Below are 21,839 nucleotides of genomic sequence, written 5' to 3' on the forward strand. Positions count from 1 at the left end.
AAATGCCATTCACGTTTAATAGTTCCTTGATCATCTAGCTGAGTAGTAGTAATCGCAGTTGTCACCACATCTGGGTAGAAAAAGGGGAGATGACTTGTCAGTGAGGTTGGGGGGGGTAGCTGGCCCCTGTTTCGCATGCTGTGAACCCAGGTTTCCTTCTCAGCATTCCTGGCTACCTTCTCGAAGAGCTTGCAAACATCTGCCTGATAACTGGATTTTTGCCTCATAGTCCAGGCTCCGATTTACAGGTTCCAGTGACCTTGAAGAATCAGAAACCATGCTTCTTAGTGCTGCTTTTCTTACTCGGGATTAGGTAAAACATTGAAAGTGCTGGCTGGAGGAAGCAAGGAGAATGTGTCATTGGTCTTTGGTGGTTGCTAACAGTCAGCTCCAGGATATTGAATTGTTAGAGTTGTGTTTGGTGCACAATACACGCTCCAAGCCCACTGCCATTGTAACCCTCCTCTGCAACTTAGGGAAAGGACACACGGAGAGGTATCCTGTATCCAAAATGCTTGGGACCCAGACATGCTGGCAATTTTCTCAGAATGTCTGTATATCCATATTGAAATACCTTGTGATGGGGGACACAAGTGTAAGCATGAAATTGATTTGTCTCACACATATCTTGGTAACTTCATAAGGCATGTTTAGTGCACCAGTGTAGCAACTGAGCCATCATGTGAGGTCCAGTGTGGAATTTTCCAGTTGTGCAGTTATGTCAATGTTCAACATGGTTTTGATTTTAGAGCGTATGGGGTCCTAAGATGCACAGGTTGTGCACCCTATCAAATTCCACCTGAGGTTCTGTCTTGAGAGGAAGTTTCCTTGTTATTATCTAGCTTATTGGATTGCTTTGGGCAGAATCCAATGGTTGCCGATTTGGGGTGGTTAGACTTACTGTGTTGACAGCTGAGATCTACCACTATTTCTCGTGCTTGGTGGTACTGTGTGTTTAAAAGAGATCTCTTCTGCTTAGGTCCAGAACAGTGTTAGAAGAATGCATGGGATTTGGTTCTGTGGGAGCACCATTCTCTGTCCCCTCTATTCCATGGCAGAGAATGATGGGAAGGGTCAATACTGGGATTTTGAGTACTGTGGACTATGTAGAACATCATCTTCTATTTCCTGCCTTGTTTTCTAGAAGCAGTTTATTTTCTGTTTCTTTTTAGATGACCAAACATTGGGCAGTTGAAATTAAACAAGCCAGCATATCCGTGTTTGCAGTTTTAAGACCCCAGGGTCATCACCAGGTTCTGTCCTCTTGCTGGCTGTTTGTCACTTTTGCAGACCTGTGCATTATTGCTACAACTGCTCCAGGAGACCCCTCAGACTGGTAGATGTAATATGATTGGTGGTGACATTTGTCCCTGTGACACCCAGACTGAGGCTCTGTCTGTGAGCATTGTGGTCTATGGCTTTTGAGCATCTCTCACACCTGTGGCTAGAAAGTTCATTGGCCCAGCTCTGTGAAGCTACAAGAGGACTGCCTTCTGTTGTAACTCTACCAGAGTCTCTGTTTGTGAGCCGTCCTTAGCCTTTAGATATTGACACTTGGCCACGTGCCCCTCCATTTTGATGGCCTTGAGCTCTTTTTATTTATTTATTTGTTTATTTTTTAGGGGGGGAGAAGGTGTTTTGTTTTGAGACAGGGAGTCAGTCACTTTGGAGCCCAGGCTAGGCTGGTACTCACTGTGCAGCCCAGCCTAGACTGGTAATTACTGTGCAGCCCTGAATGGCCTTGGATTTGCAGTTCTCCTGCCTCAGTTTCCCGAGTGCTGGTATTACAGGTGTGAGTCTCCTTGGATTTTTGGAGTTGTATGTGGAGGTGCAGGATAACAGAAAACTCTTGAGACAGCACACATAGTCTCTAGAGCAGTGTTCCTATAAGGCAGGACCATCTTGGGGGCAGAATGAGCCTTTCAGAGGGCTCACATATCAGATATCCTACATATCAGATAACTAGGATTCATAACAGTAGCAAAATTACAGTATCAACAAAAATAATTGTATGGTTGGGGGGGTCAGCACAACATGAGGAACTGTATTAAAGGGTCAACAGCATTAGGAGGGTTGAGAACCCCTGCAGTAGAGCAAGGCCACCTGACTGAGTTCAAGCCTGCCTTTGTCCCTTCATAACAGTGCCAACAGGAACAAAGGACTTACACTTAGGTGCCTCCGCGTCGTCCCTCTTGTCAGCTGGGGTGCAACATCCCAATGTTGGGACATCACATCTGTCAGGCTCCTGCGGGGCTCTGTGAGTTAGTGTTTGGATGCTAACAGGACCCTTGCTGGTGTGAGAACTTGACAACCCCAGTATTCAAAACAGGGACAGCAAACTCTGGCTTTTTGGGTAGACTTTCCTGTGAGATACGTTAGTGCAAAGAAAAGCTTGCCTCTCTTCCAATATATTTTTGTTTACTAATAACAATAACATCAATATGGAGTTTCATTCCCCCTATCCCCAGAAGCCTGGGAAGGACTTAGTGATTCCTTTCCTAATGAAAAGTATGGAAAAGGCCTTACCAGAGTGACTTGCCAGTGTTCTGAGACGCTCGGTTGATGCCATCTCAGCCAAGGGATGAAGGTTGCCTTGACATCTTCCTCATGATGGGATATTGAATTGGTTACTTGCCTCCTCCCGGTGACCAAATGTTGTGTGGCAGAAACAAATTGAGAGATGAATTACACAGTTTGGCTTTTGGTTTCTGAAGGGTCAGATGAGGTCACCTGGCTCCATGTTCCTGTGACTGGTGTGAGGGAGAACATTGTGGCAGGAGATGTGGAGGAAGAATATCTTCCTGGGAGAGAGGAAGCAGAGAAAAGAGTCATACAGGAAAGAATCCAGAGTAAGATACATCCCAGTTCTCCTGCGCGTCTCCACTTCCTGGAAGTCATCACATCCTCACTCTCAGAGAGTGACTCCATCAGTTAAGTGGGAGTCCTCAGGCTCTAATTGCCCTCACAGACACATGAAGATGTGTGCTCAATTAGCTTTCTGTGAGTGTCTTAACCCAAGCAAGTTGACTATGATGACTAAGCCCCCGTGAGGCCATGGGCAGGGTGCAGGCCTTCAGCGATATTCTATCCAGTGTCATGGGGAGAGGTGGTAGTGCAAGAAACATGGAGTTCCTGACCAACACTCTTCAAAAAGTATCTAGGCCAAGGAAATCAGGGACACACAGAGGAACTGTCATAGACAGCCCCGTGCCATGTGGAGTCCTGATTCAGATCTGAGATGAAGGTGTGGGTGGAGAAACTGAGCGGTCTGAGGTTCCGGATCACCAGGTACCAGTCTTCCTCTTACTGACAGATATCCTAGGTGTTCAGGTGGGTGGTGTTGCTACTAGAGGAAGCCGTGTGAAGGGCATATGGGAACCTGGAGCTGTCCCATGACTCTTTTGTAAATATAAATTGCTTACAAAGTGAAAAATTAAAATCAAAGAAACAGAACCTCACGGTACATGCTGGTTCTAGAAATGCTGAGTAGCTTTAAAACAGGAGCTCAAAGTGGATGGCACCCTGACTACCTCCCAGAGACAGTGAGCAGTTAAATGTCAGCGGCCCTCCTGGACTTCCTTGTAAGGGCAGGCACATAAACATTTTTATTAAATGTTTTTAAAAGCCCTTTTACTCCCATTCTGATTACATGCCTTAGAAGTTTCAAAGATAGTGCAGCCTTCCCCAGCAGGTCCCCTCCACCCCCCTCTCCCGGGCCCAAGTGTCATTTTAGACTTGCTTGGCTCTTCCATAAGACTTCTTTAAAGTGGCATTTGTTTAGCTGTGCTTAATTTTATTTTTCACTCATATTCCTAGCCCGTCCAGGTCCCTTTTATATTGCCTCTGCCCTTGCCAGTCTTTTGAAAGCCTCCCAAATTAGCATCATCTGAGAATTTAATTAACTTGCTGTTTACTAACCCTCTCCTTTCAAGATAATTAATGAGGATGTTAAGTGACACTGGGCTTGACACTGCTCCCAGTGGCACCTGAGCGGGCAGCTACCAGAGTGAAGCTTTGTCGAGGTGGAGGTCTCCCCTCAGCTGTCCTGCAGCCAGTGTCCAGGCTCTGTGGCCACATGACGGGCATGCACCAGGGGCAAATGTTTGCTTAAAGTCAGGCTTCCCCACCTCCACCTCGCCCTTTCCCACTCATTTTCTGCTTTGTTAATTAAAAAGCCCATTTCACTTAGAGCGGAATGCTTATTTTTCGTGTTATTCCCTAGACAGCGCCTCCATTACCAGGCTTGAAATTAAACTAGCTGAGAACGTCCAGTGTCACAATTCCCTTTTGTTTCTGTCGGAGTGGTGGCACAGCTCCTTCGGCTTTGCTCCCCCCCCCGCCCCTCAGCTTTCAACTCAACCCAGGTAACTAGAGATTATTGTTGATCTAGACCCAAGTGTGGCTTGCTGGAGCTTCTGTAGCCATGGAAGCCTGCTGCATTTAATATGGTAGCCCGCTGCATCCAATATGGTAGCCCCTAGCCACCTGTAGCCATTGAGCACTTGCAACATGACCACCGGACTGAGGATCGGAACTTTCAATGGTATTCAACACTGAAGTTTGAAGAGTCACATGTGGCTAGATGGTGACTCTTTTTGGCCACACAGGCTAGTGGTCCCTTACCTGCTGGAGCTCACCTGTGTTGGGTCTAAGGCAGTTTGCCTACCTTCTCCAGGGACTTTCTCCTCAGTTGGAGAGGGTAAACTGATTGCAACATGGTATCCAAAGGACTGTAATTAGGAAGGTAAGTTCTGAAGGAAAAAGATGTTACTTTCTAAATCCAAATGTAAATGACTTGGATTATGCGTGTCACTGAGCACTTCATTCATGCGGATAATTGAGAATTGACAGTGCCCTTTTCCCTCAATTACTTCCTGATAGTTCCATGTGGTACAATGGGGGAAACATGAAGCTATTTTTAAATAGCTATGTTAATGCCCTCATTAATTTTACCATTTTTCTACCAATTAACAAATATTAACTCTTGAGGCAGAATTAAGTTGGCTTCCCCTAGGAAGCCACATTTGCTGGTAACTCCCTTGCCACAAGAGCCAAGCGAGGTTTGGCTTTTCAAGCCTTCTGTTTGGCATTGTGCAGGTGAAATAGAAACACAGTGGCTTTCAGGGTGATCTTATCATGGATCATCCCCAGTGTAACACAGTGTTGTGTGACAGATGCCAAACCTGTACCAGAATGGTGGGGTTGAGTTCTATGGCCTCCATTCGTCAGCCTCACATATGGTGCAATGCAGGGCTACATATTTGATGCTTACAGGGCCACAGGGGTTTGAAATAGGTAACCACGGGGATGCACAGTGCCTGCCCAAGTGGGGATGCAAGGGGGTGTGGAGTCTTCCTGATACCTTCTTTTCTTCATTCCTTCCTTCATTCCCTCTTTTCTGCTCTCTGTCCTTATGGAGGCAGACAAATCATGACTGCATAGGAAGTTGGCAGATTTATAACATTTAGCTAATTCAAATAACATACAGGGTCACATCGCTGATACCCAAGTTCCCCTTTGCTGCCAGTTTGCCTTCACTGTTGTAACTCTACTCTTGTCCATTGAACTGAATAAAGATATCATCGGGCTTTTCCCTGCCCTGCAAAAATCAGTCACAGTGTGGAATGGACAAACCCTTTGAAACCCACATAGGGATGGAGATGTGTGACGGTGTTATTAAAATGTTTATGCAATAACTTTTCCAAGTCCAGACTTTGAGAACACTTATTTCTGGCTTTCAAGATTTCTGCTTCCAGTAGCTGCTTAGGGGGTACCAGCATGGGCTGTAGAGAGAGAGACACAGGCACCCAGGTGTCACCTTCCACTGGTGTTCCTTTGCCCATGTAAAACCTGCTCTGTTCTCAGCTCCTGGAGAGCATGGGGGTATCTCACAGTGAAAACAAGGGATGATGTTTAATTATTCTAAATTCACTTTGCCATTCAGAGCTAAATGATCATTGACCTTCTGTTTCAAACAGCTTATTTTTATAGAAAGTTTTCAAGCCTGTGTAACTGAGTGTGTTTTCATGTGACTGGGTAAATTTTTCATTGTCAGATCAGGATCAGCCTATTACCAACAGAGTAGGAGTAGAGAAAGCCAGCTAGTCAATAAAACAAAGTTTTATTGGTACGGTCTCTCTCTGTCATCTCATTACAGTCCACCACAGCTTTTTTTTTTTTTTTTTTTTTTTTTACAATGCTTTCAGAACTGGGTGACTGTGACAGAGGTGCGATAGCCACAGCTTCTAAGATGTTTGTCCTTTAGCATTGACAAAGTCTTCTGACCACTGGTCTGAAAGAGAATTGAGTCTTCTTAGAGCAGTAGTTCTCAACTTGTGCGTCTTGACCCTGGCGCACGCGCGCGGGGTGGGGGGCGGTTGTTTAATACCCTTTCACAGGGATCACATCAGATATTCTGCATATCAGATATTTATATTATGATTCATAACAGTAGCAAAACTACAGTTACAAAGTAGTAACAAAAAATAATTTTATGGTTGGGGGTCACCACAACACATGGAACTGTTTTAAAAGGTTGCAGCAAGAGGAAGGTTGCTACCCACTGGCTTAGAGACTTGTTTTAATGAATTCTGGGGAAACTGTGGAGTTAGACATTATTCTACTCACAGCGTCCTTAAATGCATTTGTTGTCAGCTTGTCTGGCTCTGGCTTAGTCCTATGATCTGAAGAATTTGCTTATTAGATGTTGAATGCAGTGACCCTAGTTTCATGGTAACTCACCCTGCCTCGGCCCCATGCTGACGAACTGCTAGTCATTTTATTCCAGAGACTGAGTAGTTTTCAACATTGCTGTGGGAAGGACTCTGCTCATTAGTGTTGAGTGCAGCCTTCAGTTTTGCTAAAATCGGAATGCTTGCTCAACCTGAAACCATGGATATTATTCTATATGTTAAGTGATAAGAGTTCTCTCAAAGACAAAGTGTTTTCCGGTCATTCCTAACCAAGCCCCATCATTGTGATAATGCCATCTGGAGGTCACAAAGCTCATTGGCTATATGTGTCATCTCATGAGTCACATTGGCGTTGGGGAATGCAGCTGGCACCTGCAGGACTCACACCCAGAGGCAAGCTGGTCCTCCTAACAGGTTCCTCCCTGCAACCCAATGATTTTAATTATCAAGGTAAGTGAATGGGTGATCAGGTAATTAAGTCATCACCGTGTAGACTTGGGATCCCTGTAAAATCAGATGGTGGGGGGGGGGTAAGCCTTCTTGAGCCTCCCGGTTCCTGTTCAAACTGGTCACCACCACCTGATCACTGATTTCAGTTTGCTTTAGCACTTAGGAAGCACCTTCATACTGACTACCTCCCTCCAGCCTCATGGCAGGTGGTGTTGCTATTTCTTGTTTACAATGGAAGACCCCACTTGGTGCCAGAGGCTCCTGTGTTCTCCCTCCCCTGCTCACCGTTAGATGATCCTGGTTGTGTGTGTGGAGTTCAGAGGGTGTATAGTTTCTGCCCTCAGACGCCTTCCAGCCTCCATAGTAACTATCCTGCAGATACAAAGCAAACATGAAAGATCTTGAATGGCATTGAAAGAAGGTAGGTGGAGCCTTCAAGACTTAGAATCTAGAAGGGAGGGACTCTCTGTAGATAGAAAGAAGATGCATGCAAGGGACCACAGTGTTAGGATGAGCTGGAAATAGACACATGCACAGGAGGGAATGCACAAGCCAGCACACACCATATACAGAAAGAATAATGAAAATGGCTTGTTTTCTGGGTCAAAAGTATGAGGTAATAAGAAACAGGAATGTCAAGAGACAAGAGGGGAATGAATGAGTTAAAGCTGGAAGAATGGCCGCTCAATAAACAAAGCCTCCCAGTACATGGGAGGCTGAGGCAGGAGGATTGTCGTAAGTTCTGAAGCCAGCCTGGCCTACTGAGTAAGACCCTATCACAAAACAAACAAAATATCACTGTGACCAAAAGCTGAGACAGGATGTTGAGTCCCCTGACCTTCAGGTTTTAGAACCACAAAGGCCCTTGCTTCTAAGATTTGAAAGTGTTAAGGACTTAAACCTTTAAAATGTCACTAACCCGAGAGATTTCAGAAAGATGGCAGTTCTTGGTTGGCAGCATCTTACTGACATGGTCCAGGAAGGGGGCACAGCCAGGCTTGAGTCCATATGTCCCCATGTCCCTTTCACGTAGGCATGTCTGACATGGTTGAGATGCTGTAGCTTCCTGGTGCTCTGCCGATGGAGGGATCTTTGCTATCTCCTTCCTAGCCCTGTCTTCTTTCATTTTCTCCTCCAGACTTTACTACTTCGCTCCAGTGAATTTGCATTTTAGCAAAGGAAACTGCCTGTGGTACAGTCGAGCAGGGTTTGTGGACTCTGCTCAAAGTGGAACAGATGAGCCTCCTCTGCCCCAGCAGGTTCCCATGGCCTTTCCCTGGCCTGCGCGTATTTCTTGGCCTGTTAGAACACTGAGAGCATGACTCCGAGGGGAGGATGTTTGGATTAGTGTTGGACTGGTTGCTGCAAAGCCTTTCTGTGTGTCACCACTTAAAAATAAGTTTCCTGGGGCTGGAGAAATGGCCCAGTGGTTAAGCAGCACTCACTGCTCTTCCCGAGGACACAAGTTCAGTCCCCAGCACCTTGTGAGTCAGGTGGCTCGCAAGCACCTGTAACTCCCAATTCCACTATACCCTCTTTTGGCCTCCATGGCATATGTGTGGTATACACTCACATACACATAAAATAAATAAATACATTAAAAATAAGTTTTAAAGATGTTTTGCTGGCAACTTTGTCTTTGGTCTCATTCCACTGAGGACTTGAAAGCAGGATCCTATGTCAGGGGCTTAGGTCCAAGTTGTGTGGGCATCTCCCAGAACGGAATGGTTTAGGCTGGCCAGCCAAGCAGAAGGCTGACGATATAGCTGAGGCAGGAAATATGTACATAGCAGTGGCAGACTTCTGAGTCCCTGTGGGGAGTATCTCCCCCCCACCCCCCACCCCCACCCCCGTTTCTCTCTCTCTCTCTCTCTCTCTCTCCTCTCTCTCTCTCTCTCCTCACCACACACACACACACACACACACACACACACACACACACACACACACACGTCACGTCACGTCCTGGAATTTGGAAATTGAGGAAGGCAAGCCATCCAGCCACTCTACAGGGGAGTTGAGCAACTTGAAGGGCGAGGAGGTGATCAGACCAGTCCTCAGCCACAGTCAGATATGAGTATGGCAAAGATGGAGGAGCTCTGTTGTCTAGGGATAACCTCCATGGAGAAGAAAGGTTCTGGCTGTTTTTACTCACCCCGGTTGAGGTGTTCACTGTCCCTTGTGTCTCTGGGCAGCATCACAGTGCTGCGCTGGCCTTGCTAGCCCTTTCATGTTTGCTACTGATACATGGATGGAAGTGTCTTTCTCTGTAAAGGTGCAGTGGGCTCTGTCCACACCTGCACAGCTTGAATTACTTCCCGAGAGACGTCAGTAGAGGCTTCTCTCTCTTTTGCCCTCTTCTGTGCTCTTTCCTGTGTTGTGTATACAAGTCTTGTGCCTGCCTTCCCATTAACAATAGAGCATGGTGACCAGCTTCTGCCTCAAAAAACAAGGCAATCCAAAGAACACAGTGAGGCGTATACAGAAGAAACGGAAGGATGGGACATCTGTGACCACTCAGATGTGCTCCAGCGGGGACATTCTGTCTATTTGGAGGGAAAGGAGGGAGGCACTCTCTTGTGAACAGTATACTAAGAAAATTGGGTCACTAAGTACAGCCATTTAAAGTTATTATCTTCTCTCCTAAAACGGTATTTAAACAGTAGTAAATATTAGCAAACATTGATTTTCTTCAATCCCCAACCTTCTAGCTCAGTAAGAAGGGTGAGGAGAAGGAGGGTGCAGTGGGCTCAAAGAGTAATGTGTGGTGGGTACTGACAGGGATTGCCTTCAGCCATGGGACCCAGAGGGAAAGAGACAAAAGTTACTCAGCTGTGATGGGGAAGGGCCTCCGCAAGAAAGTCTTCACCCTGCCCTTTGATTCCTGTGGCATTTTAGCCCACAAAAAAAAAGGAAAGTCCCTGGGAGGGCATCCAACCAGGAAAAGGCACCAAAACCAGAAAGATCAGATTGGTCAGTGTAGTGGGACCTGCCATAGGTCTGCTTTTATGTGATGTGGAGAGCTGAAATCGGAGATGAAGGGAGTGGATTCAGAATCCATTAGAAAGGCCTTGACAAGCACGCCAAAGACCAAGAGTCAGACCAAGTGGGAGAGGATTTCCCTCATTCATTCAGATCATCCATCAGTCACTGGCATATAAGGGCCCGCCATGCATCTGGAGCTGTGCTGATGAAAGGGAACAGAGAGATAAGACCTTGGATGGGTGGGTGGGGGAAGATGGGGGCAAATCCAAGGTTTCCTAGGAGTGTTGATGCTGGCAGTCCATGGCCGCTCTTGGATAAGTCTGCCATAAGCTAAGCATCCTTTGGCAAAGAAATTGCTGGGTTCCTGGTTTGACCTTCCATTCATGCTTCCTTCTCAAGGACTGGAGCAGGACTAAAGGAAGGGCAGGTGCCTCTCCAGACCCTGAGTTACCCTCCTCATTATCTTTGTAGGAATTCAGACTCCACCAGTGGCCATCTACTCTGTGATGCTGAGCCCTGATCAGCCTTTCCAGACCCTGAATTATCCTTCTCATTATCTTTGTAAGAATTCAGACTCCTCCAGTGTCCAGGCATTTGGTGTGATGCTGGGCCCTGAGCAATAGCTCTCACTACTCCCAACTTCTCGCCTCTTCGTCCATGAGAAACAACCACTCTGAAGACCAAAGCTGGGTCTCAGCCTCAAGGAGTGAGTGGCAGTTGGTTCTCTGTGCAGCTGTCACTTTTCAGGGTTCAGTCTTACCTTGGGCTTCTACTGGGTGGTGCTGAGGTCCTTCCACAAGAGGCCCCTTGCCACCTGTAAATGCTGACGAGGAAGCCAGGGCGCTAATCTTCAGGGACAGTACAGTCAAGGGAAGATTCCCAGAGATTCCCCTAGCCCAGGAGATACTTCCATCTTTGAGCTCATGCCCAGTGGAGTGATTAATCGATGTCCTCCACTCTGCTGGACAATTAAGGGAAGCAGGAGAAGGAGGGAAAAGTCTTCAGTTAGACCTAATTTGGCACCATATTGTTTTCTGTTAATCTATTTTGCTTTCTGTCCGTCTGTCCCAAGGGACGGGTGCCTTGCTGCTTGCTGAAGCATGCATAACTAATGTCCTCATTAAGGGCTGATCTGTTTATCAGGACCATGCTAGGAAGCTGGACTGCCAAACCTAGGCACAAGCTGGGGGCTGTTACCTCCCTCTGGGCCTTAGCCCCACCTCATTAAGCTGGTCCCAGCTATTGATTGGGAGCCTGTGTTTGGAAGAGTCTTACTTACTCCATGCATTATCTTGACAGATTGATCAGACCTGATTGAGAACCTCTTAAAGGAACGAACAGCTGTAATGGGAAAGTTGGACTCTGTCATCCGTTAGGATGATTCTGGGAGCAAGAAGAACAAGGCTGACATCTTGGAGCAATTGTATTTACAATTAACATGGCTGAAAACGATTGCCTCTATTGATCCCCCCTTCCTGCAATTACAGCCCCATTGTTTACATTCCAGCACTTCAGTTATAAAAAGGAAATTCAATAATTATTGCATTATTTAAAGTTAAAGTGCCACAGAGTTTGCTGGCTGCGCTCGCTGGTTGATTTAACGTTCAGTAAAATCCATGCTGAGCTCTCCATCTTGAGGCCAGCAATATCGGCTTTTAATGAGACTTAAGGGGTGGGGGGCTTGGTGCACAGGGTGTTTGTCTGGGTTATTTATGGGGGTGGGGAGCTGAAAGCAGGACAGAGAAACCAGCCATGTCATGGTTCATGAAATGGTCCCTCTTGCCACGTGGACATCTAGCCTGCAGATGGCCTTGTCTTGGTCTCTTGGTGGACATCTGGCTCTATTTCCTCCACACACGTTTCCTTTCCCCTGTTGCTCTTCCTTGTCCCCTTTCCTGTTCCCTTCAGCCAAAGTTGTAGACTTGGAGGAGAAAAGGTGGGCTATCAGTGATGGAAAGGAGGATCCCTACCAATTCTGTTAGCCAGTCCCTCTGTGTCCCATTCCCATTTTTCCCTTACAAGGGAGGAATTAAATAAAAATTAAAAAAAAATCACATGCCTCTCATGAAGAAGTCAGCCCCATAGAGGTTCGGAGTCCCGTGTACCTGGCGGTAAGTCCTGGGAGTTCGGGAAGTGGCCCCAAGTTCTGAGTACCAAATCCATGCTCTCAGAAAGCTCAAGGGCAAGGGAGGAATCTTAAAGACCAGTTTCCTCTTCTCCCTGTGTGGTTAAGAGTACTGTGGGCCAGCTGGGCAGGTGCACCTAGCAGGATGCAGAACAGAGGAGGTCAAAAGGCAACCCTTTCCACTTAGCCATCACCAGTCACACTCCTTCCATAGCCCCAGGACATTTTAGCCCCAGGTGCGAAAGGCAAGAGGAAGATGAATAGAGTCGATTGTGACTTTTATGAAGTATCCTAAGCCAGCCAGTAGCAGGCAACTGCTTCCCAGTGACTTGCGTTAAGGAGGTGAATTCTTGTGTGCAGGCCTTGAGTGATTTATCGGATATACTTTGTGAAGATCTGAAACACTCCCTAGGAAAATGTCAGGTGCGTTGATTTGAAGCCTTGGAAGTTTGCCTACCTACTGTGAAGCGTCCCCGTGTTCTCCAACCTGGGTCTCTTTTCTCTGTGATTGCTGCCCAGGCCATAGATAGCCCCGGCACCAGCATCCCACCCCCCCCTCCCCCCCACCCCCCCACCCCCAGCCCCCTGAGAGAGACTATAAATTCCTGCTGAATTAGAAGACCCTGTAAAGGACCTGGTAATTCAAGGTATGACAACTGCATCTGCCCCCACAGGGGATCCAAATGGAGGCCAGGTTGGAGAGCCACAGAGCTAGATCACCAATTGCATCACAAACGTCCAGGCCTGTGGTGTGGTACCCACCTGTCAGATGCGATGAGGCAGGATCTGGGTTCACAGTATGACGATCATGGTAGTGCCAAGTATTTAGACAGTCCTTCACATTTTCCAAAGGATTTTCACTTACTGTTTCTCACCTGGGATGGTAAATGCCCTCTGCAGAGGCACAGGGAGTGTGAACATCTCCCTTTTACAGATGATGTGTTTGGACCACCAGGCAGCCATCCCCCCCACTACCACCACCATCTGCCATGTAGCTTTTCATGGAGTTGGAGATACAAATAAGCAAACTCCTCAGTGCCTCCCAGCCACATTGTCTAAGTCACTTTCTCTCTGTCCTCACCTGGGGTGTTGAAAGACTTGATTAAGAACATGGCCCTAGCAGTATTCCCATAGACAAAAGGATGGGTAAACATACTGTTTTGTGGCAGGGTGTCTGGATAAATTACTTCCTGTGAACATGGAATATCTCCTCCCAAGTGTTCAGGATCTGCCAGCATACATTCTGTTCATTGCAATTTCTTTACTGTTGACTTTGGTCTCCCCTTTAAGATCTGGGAAGGTGTGGGGGGTTTGGTTGTACTGAGAGAAGTGTTAAATAGGCATTTTTCCATTCTTAACCCCAAGTGTTAACTATTTGAGGAATATCTCAAGTAATAGTAGCCTCAATCATTATGAAAGCTGTGTGTCTGGTATAGTTAGTAAACATTTTATGTACATCACACTATTGAGTCCTCCTAGCTGTGGAATAAGGAGGTTTGATTACTGAGGAAGTGGAGGCCTGATAGTATGTGTGACTTGACCTTTAGTGTAGCCAGCAGACTCACAGTGAGGATCTCCTACGGGACCAGTGGTCAGCCATGGTACATCCCGGGCCAGCATTATTGACTGTAGATTGATGAGGAGTGAGACAGTATCATAATTCTTATTTTTGTGTGACAACTTATGCCTGTGAGGGCTGGAGAGAAATACCAAGGCAGGCGACCATCTCAATGAACCAAGAAGGCCACAGTTATCAGAACGCTGCCTGCTGAAGGTTTTGAGTTCCAGGGCCTGGGGCCATCGGCATTTTCTGAAGGATGATCCGTCCAGTGTTAGCCTTGTAGGACCCATCTTTCTAGAAGTTTCCTCACAGGGAAAAATGCAATGACTCTGAATGAATGACAACATTCCCCAAGCATCCATATTTGTGCTCTTTTTCCAGAAAGATTCTAAGCGCACGCCGACAATCTACAGAGTTTCAGATTTCTGTAGTTATTTTTCTCTCGGGCTTTAGCGTCTGTCACATGGTTACTAATACTGAGATTTAGGGACCAAGTAGTGTTCAGGTAGAAGAAAGAGTTAGGAACCTCAGCCCAGATCCCGGAGTTTGGAGGCAGAGAGAAAGTACTCTGGTGGCTTGTTCTGGGGCATGAGGAGCCTGGCCTAGAAACCAGAAAATAGGGCAGAACCACCCAAACGATTGATCTGGGGACCGTTTTTACTTCCTTTTGTTTCTTTTTTCCCCCTTCTTATAAATCTTACAGTGTCTGCGGGCTCCTACAGTGAAATAGGACTAAATTAGCATGTGCCAAGGATGAGGGCACTAGTGGATGAAAAGCCAAGATTAAACAGAAAATATGTATATATTTAGGTTGACCTTTCACGCATCATGCCGAAAATGTGACATTCAGTCTGAAGCTAACTCAACCTCACTGATTAAAAAAAATTAACTGCCCTCACCCCTGGATGCATTTCATCTGAAAGGATTCTTTTTATAGGCACTCAAGGTGAAGAATACCTGGGCTTTGGGAAGCCTCTCCTAGAAAGGTCTTTCAGATCAGCGCTGAGTCGCCCACAGCAGGCACTTGGAATCCTGTCCCAGGTTCCAGTCCTGTGTCTGCTGACCAGAGGATGGCCGTGTGACCTCTCTCAGAGCTGGCTTCCTTCCAGGACAGAAGTCAGGTGCTCTGAACCTCACAGGATGCCAGGGCTCCCATCTACACTTCCTCTTTCGATGTTGGGGAATTTGTAGGCTAACTTGGGACCCTCCACGTCTTCCCAATCTCTTCCCATCTGGTGAGATTTTACTACTGTACCCCGGCCTCTAAGAACCTGAAGCCTTTGGTGTGCAACCCCAGGAGGCTGTTCCATCAGAGCCCATTGGGGAGCCTCTAGTTTTTCGGATACACAGAATTTCACACACACACACCCCCTTTACTAAAGGTGCCTTTCAGGATCCAGCAAGTGACTGGCACCAGTCAGGGTGCCCCACTATGGGATTTGTTCTTCACTGAGCAAGAGGTGCGTGGTGTTCCCTGGGTTCGTTGGTTTGCTGGGATAAATGCCTAGAAGCTGTCTTCCCCCATCAGAGAACTTTGCCATTTTTTTTTTCTTACTCTCAAAACAGAGTGATATGGTATGTACTCTGAAGCATGGTGAGAGGTATGTGTAGGTGTGTGGAAATAACAGGTGCTACTCCCCAAGGACGAGAGAGAGAGAGAGAGAGAGAGAGAGAGAGAGAGAGAGAGAGAGAAGAGAGAGAGAGAGAGAGAGAGAGAGAGAGAGAGGAGAGAGAATGTGTTCTGCTCATTTTTACTTTAAAGGGGCAGCTGTGACCAAACCTGATCAATATTTCACAGCCCATGCATGAAGAACCAGATGTTGGAAGTTTCCTTTTGCTGAGGAGGAGGTGGTAGTTGGGCCTCTCCAGATTTATAGAAATCAATGTTCTCTGACAGAAGTTGGTTAGTTTTCCTGGGAAAGAAGTAACAGGAGCACATTTTTTTTCCATGATGAATTATTTTCTAACGAGCCCTCTTTGGCTTTCCATATTTGGCTGGGGTGAACTCGCACAACATATTAATGGGTGGACTCCCACAGCACGCAGCCTGGTTTCTATCTAGTTCACCCTTCCTTTTTAAATACTAACGAGTTTTGTACTCACATTACCTGCCAGACTCATTGGGAGGGCTCTCCTCCTTGACCCAAGTCAGAAAAACGGAAGTCATGGAGACAGGTATGGGACGAGCATTTTAGAGCACAAAGAGCCAGGAATCATTATCAGGTGGAGACACATGAATGTCACTCTGACCAGTGAGCCCTTTATGATCAGCATAGGATGCCAGGTACCTGATACATACTAACCCTAACCCTACACCATGGTGGCAACCTGGTCTTCCATTGCTTCATGGTGGCCATTTGGAGACATCAAGGATAGAGGTAGACCTTTTCGGCTTTTAAGTATGAATCAAACTGGGTACTTGGTTCCCTTCTAAAAGAGTCTTTGCTGTAAGACACTCTCCCTTTGCAGTGTGTCTAAGCTAGTCTTTTGTACCATTCATTCATGCAGTTTACCATCCATCCATCTACCCACGCAGTCACTCATTCATTCATTCTTTCATTCATTCAATTTACCATCCATCCATCCTCCCACCCACCTATTCACCCATTCATTCATGTAATTTACCATCCATCCATCCTCCCACCCACCCATTCACCCATTCATTCATGTAATTTACCATCCATCCTCCCACCCACCCATTCACCCATTCATTCATGCGGTTTGCCATTCACCTATTCACCTGCTCATTCCTTTGCTAGCCTGAGATGGAACAGGGGCTCGGTCTCGTGTTAGGAAAGTAGTCTCCTGCTGAGCTACCTCCTCAGCTCTTGTAGACAACTTTCTAACAAACAGGACTTGGAGGACAATTAAGGAGAGCCTTCCTTGCATTCAAGGCTGCAGATAGAGGTTGACTGGGCCCAGAAAGTTTGGATGGACTTGGGTTTTACTGTTTGCCATGTAGCTGGGTAACCTTTTTAAAATTATTATTATTATTGTCATTATTTTTTATTTTTTCATTGGCCACCCTTTCTTAGTAGTCCTTTGCTGTCTGCTGTATTTCTGGAATGTGCAGAGAGGCATCTGGTTTTCAGAGTCTGGGGGGCATAGTCATATAGTGATATTAGAGTTGAAGGGCCCCTGGCACCTGGCATGTCCTCTGCATCATTGCTGTCACCACCTGAATTCTTGCACACTGTGTTTCTGTGTGTGTAGATACTTAGACTCAAACCCAAACAAATCCCAACAACCGGGCTCTACAGCCATCTTTGTGTGAGTCTCAGGGGATCGTGCACTGCACACTCACCACAGCGAAAGCTGTTGCTTTGTTTTGTTCAAACCACACTTGTGACCTGACAAAGGAGAGTAAGGAGGAACGATGAACACAGAGGCAGGAAAATGGAAAGAAGTAAAACAAAACTTGGGTCCCTCCTCCCCAATGGGAGAACTCCACGATAGAGACGGAACATGCGTCCGTCTGGGAATTCAGGATTTGCGTGGGAGGAAACTTTCCTGCCTGGCGCAGAGAGCAAGGAGCCTGAAAGAAGATAGCTCTGTTATTGAGTGCACCAGTGGGATTTGTGCCTTGGTGGATTCTTCATATATTACAGTGAATTTAATTAAATACATGGTGATCCCAATTGAGGGTATTCTAATTAGCTGGGTCAGGAACAAATTATTCTCCCTCCTTCTCCAAATGAAAACATCCCTGCTCTTTCTGCTGGGAAGGCATGTCCTTGGCGGCCTGACTTGCCCCATGGTGTCGTCTTCTGTCTCGAGCCCCACCGGCTCCTGCTGCCTTGCATGAGGCAGGTTCCCAGGGTGGGACTCTGGCAGGAGGCAGTGCCCCCTGTGAGGAAGACAGAAACTGGACAGCTGGGCCAAGGGGTTGACACACTCACAGCTGGGGAATTACTGGATGGTGTGCAGGGCTCAGACAGAAATCAGACTCTGCTGCAGGCCTTGGATCCTTGTTGAGTCCAGTAACAAGGACAGGGTTTGTTACATGCAGGTAAGCACCAGAAACCCCATGTTGTAAATGGGAAAGTGGAGTGGACATTTGGAAATTTGAAGAGAGAGAGAGGGGCAGGGGAGGGAGGGAGGGAGCACGCCCCTTTACTATTATTAGTAGAGGGGACTGTGTCTCAGGTCTTCTTGTTTCCTTTTATTCTTTCCTCTGTGATTTGTGATGGGTGGCCATTTCCTTTCCAGAATGGTCCCTCCATGGCAGACAAAAGAATTGGTGGCGGTTCCGCGCGTTGCAACTTACCAGTCGATCTTGTGAACAGAATGGTTTTGAAATATTCCCCCCACCCCAACTCACACTTTTTTAAAAGCAAGAACTCCCAGTGTGTTTATCTCAATTCGGGATTTATGTAGCCCCAGATTTGAGGACAAATGACAGTTTAACATCTCAGTCCTCCTGCCCAACTCTTTTTAGGCGTTCTCTTCTGGCTCAGAGACTAGAAACCCCAGCCAACCCCGGATAGCACTCTCACTTCTGTATCAAGGTGCTGTGTTTCAAACTCACTGCATTACTGTAAGGAAGTCCTCTTTCATGGGGAAGCCATGCAGGTTTAGGAGTTAAGGCTTTGCAAATCTTGCTAGTTAGTGATGCCAGCAAGATCTCTTATAAAGTGGGACACCCTGGACCCTGACTGTTTTCTCTCTTAGCTCTCAGTCACTCAGCTTTAACAGACTCTTTAACAAGTGTTATTTTGTGAGTCTTTGTGACCCAGGACAGCAGTTTATATGTTCCCAGCTCTCAGTCCCAGGCCACACCCTCATTCCCGGGAAGATTCCACTGGGAGATTGAGCTTTTTCAAGGCCCAGAGAAGAAGCTGGGGAGCATGACCTCTCCAGACCCTCTTCTTCCTTGGGGTGTGGGTCTCACAAAACATTGTCATGTTGTGTACCCACTTAGCCTTCTGCAGAGTCTTGTCTGAGAAGAGAGACACTGAAGATAAACAATGAGGGAAGAAACCCACACAGCAATTTATCTCCAGAAGAAGGTTTTATTGTCAGTTGTTCTCTCTTCTGCATTTCACATGGAGCTCCTGAGGTTCTTCTGGCTCCTGGCTATGGAGTTGCTCTGGGTCAGCTGTTACTTGCAGGGGCTTCATTTTGTTCCAAGGGCTGCATGTGATAGAGTTGAATTTCCCATTTTTTGAGAATGGGGCTCAGGTTGGATGGTGAACCTATTCTCAACTCGGTGCCTGCAAAGGCCTCTGCATTTGCACCTGCAAGTTGACACACAATTTTTTGCAAAGCCTCAGTTAGTCCTTGTGATGGAGGGCCACCAGCCTCTCTAGTGAATTTGCCGTAGAACCTCCGTATTTCTCCATCTGATTCTGCGCAAACTCTTTGGGTTTTCCTCACCCTCTTTTTTTTTTTTTTTTTTTTAGATTTTATTTATTTATTATGTATACAACATTCTGCTTCCATGTATATATCTGCACACCAGAAGAGGGCACCAGATCTCATAACAGATAGTTGTGAGCCACCATGTGGTTGCTAGGAATTGAACTCAGGACCTCTGGAAGAGCAGTCAATGCTCTTAACCTCTGAGCCATCTCTCCAGCCCCTTTCCTCACCCTCTTGGTAGACATATGATGTGAATGTGTGAGCATGCGAGCATCAGGACAGTGCCATCAGATAGGATGTACTTGTAGGGCCACTCTGTTATTTTTCAGTCTCAGGAAGTACATTGTGTTCTGAGTACTCGGGCCTGGCTGTGCCTTGCCTTACTAGCTGGACAGGAAGGTAACCCTCCCCATCCCACAGGATCAGAAACCACCGTCAAGGCATGGACATTGCACAGGCCCACAGGGGTCAGGAGGGAGACTTCTGTCATAAAGCTATCCCAAGGCATCTGCTGTATGCTTGACCAGAGTTGAAAGTGGGAAGGAGGGACGAGAGGAAGGCCCACCAGTCACACCAGCATGGGAGGCCTTCACATCGTCTCTGCTTCCTCATTCCCAGTAATGTTGGCTGTAAGGTGTAGAGGGAGCAAGATGGGCCCCATTTCTCTCTTTGCCAGGAACTGAGTTACTTGGGGCAGCCACTTGAGCTTTTTGGACTGTTTGCCCTGCTTCATCTACACTGAATGGGAAAACTCCCTTTTCCTGTCAAAGTAGTCCTTTGGACTATAGGAGATGTCTTTTCTATACTTGTAGCAAATCTAATCCCTGTTACTAGCCATCTAGGCTCCTCCCTTTCCTCACAAGAGGTCCAAGAACATGGTGACTTTTGCTCTTGGATGACCTTTAAGTTTCACAGATGCACAAGTCTGGCTTCTGTGGACTGTTTCTGTGACACCTGCTATTCTTGTGCCCATGCTTTAAGCTGTCTGTGTTGTACTTCCTGTGGGCTCTTGGGCTTCTGTGCTCCAGAATTGATGTTGTGTCTGCCAATCAAAATAGAGAACATAATTGGGACCAGTGATGAACTAGATGACCTTGCAATACTGCACTTCTGGTTTTGTTTTAGTTTTGAGACACGAGCTTACTATTTAGACCAGACTGGCCTTGAACTTCTGATCTTCCTGTTTCTCAGCCACCACGTGCTAGGATTATAGGTATGTACGACCATGCCCAGCTAGACTACCTTTAATCAAAAATATTTTTTCCAGATATTCTTATGTAGCCTACTTACACCCCAAACTCACTAGCCAAACAAGCCAAGGTTGACCTTAAACTTCTGACCCTCCTACCCCTACCTCCTGAGTACTGGGATTATAACTGTGCTTCCTTAATCCCTAAACTCCCAGCTTCATACATACTAGGCAAGCACCTACCAACTGAGCCCACCTCCTCAGCTCTGTCATTATAAATACAAAAAACATGAGCATTTTTATTATGGATATGCCCAGGCAGGTACTTTGTTTCTGTGTGACTGACGTAGAGTACTTTACAGGCAGATTGACCATGAGCTGTCACTAACGGGGGCAGTGAATTGCGGGGCGCGGGGGGAGGGGGGGGTTTGTCTGTAAAGCTCTAGCTCATAACATTTTAGTCTTTGCAGGTCATTCATCTGTGTCACTGTTGTTCAACTCTGATGCTTCAAAGGGGCCTATAGATTGTAATCTGTCAGTGGACCTGGCTGTGCTCTAATAAAACTTTATTGATGAAAATAGACAGTGGGTCAGATTTGGTCTTAGGCCACCGTTTGCCCACCTCTGCTCTAAATAAAGCAGTACACCTGGAATGTGAAAAGGTGACCCTTTTATAATCCTGTGATGCTGAGAAGGCCCTGTTAATGAACACTATTAGCAGGCCTGGTGGAAAGCTACCCGGGAGGGGCCCTAGGGGAGAGACAGGTATATCAATATAAGCCCGTTGTTTAACCCTCAAGGAGCTTCCAGAGACGAGGACATTGGGGAAAATGAAAACACCCAGTTTAAGGAGCCTTATCAACAGCCATCGTGTCCCAGCATGTTCCTTAGTTAACACACCTCTCTCGCTGCGGCCAATACAGTACAGGAGCACAGGAGTGGCTTGCGCCTCGGTGTGCCTTGAGTGCCTGACCAAGGGAGTGTTCCTCTCCTTTGTCCCCGCAGCACCTGCAGCAGCACGAGAGTGGCGTGGAGGGGGAGAGCTGCTATTACCACTGTGTCCTGTGCAACTACTCCACCAAGGCCAAGCTCAACCTCATCCAGCATGTGCGCTCCATGAAGCATCAGCGCAGCGAGAGCCTACGTAAGCTGCAGCGGCTGCAGAAGGGCCTTCCAGAGGAGGATGAGGACCTGGGCCAGATCTTCACCATCCGCAGGTGCCCCTCCACTGACCCAGGTGAGACATGTCGTCATGTGCAGGGGAGGCCTTGGTGGGCTTCCTCGGGAGCCTCGGGAAGGCTTAGCTTCTCAGTGTGGCTGCTCCTTGTGCCTCGCTAGTGCCTCAGCTGACCGTCGTGTTCTGGGCGGAGGGAAGGAGCATGGCTTGGTGCCTTTTTGTTAAGAACCACCTTTCGTTAGTTCGGCATATGTTCAAGCACAGGGAAGTCATAGACATCTCGCCCAGAAGCAGGCCCA

The 21,839-nt window shown here is 47.0% G+C and overlaps 1 protein-coding gene across 4 annotated transcripts in view; it reads left to right on the forward strand.

The window, feature by feature from the left end:
• The window catches only part of Zfhx3 (zinc finger homeobox 3), a 244,019-nt gene that overhangs the window by 120,637 nt on the left and 101,543 nt on the right, over positions 1-21,839 (forward strand). For all 4 annotated transcript variants that reach the window (XM_027405955.2, XM_035442664.1, XM_027405956.2 and 1 more), the window contains one exon: positions 21,369-21,600. In XM_027405955.2, the coding sequence (XP_027261756.1) occupies positions 21,369-21,600 (232 nt within the window). The remainder of the gene's footprint in view (positions 1-21,368; positions 21,601-21,839) is intronic.

Source organism: Cricetulus griseus, chromosome 3 (genome assembly GCF_003668045.3).
Source record: "Cricetulus griseus strain 17A/GY chromosome 3, alternate assembly CriGri-PICRH-1.0, whole genome shotgun sequence".
Lineage (NCBI taxonomy): Eukaryota > Metazoa > Chordata > Mammalia > Rodentia > Cricetidae > Cricetulus > Cricetulus griseus.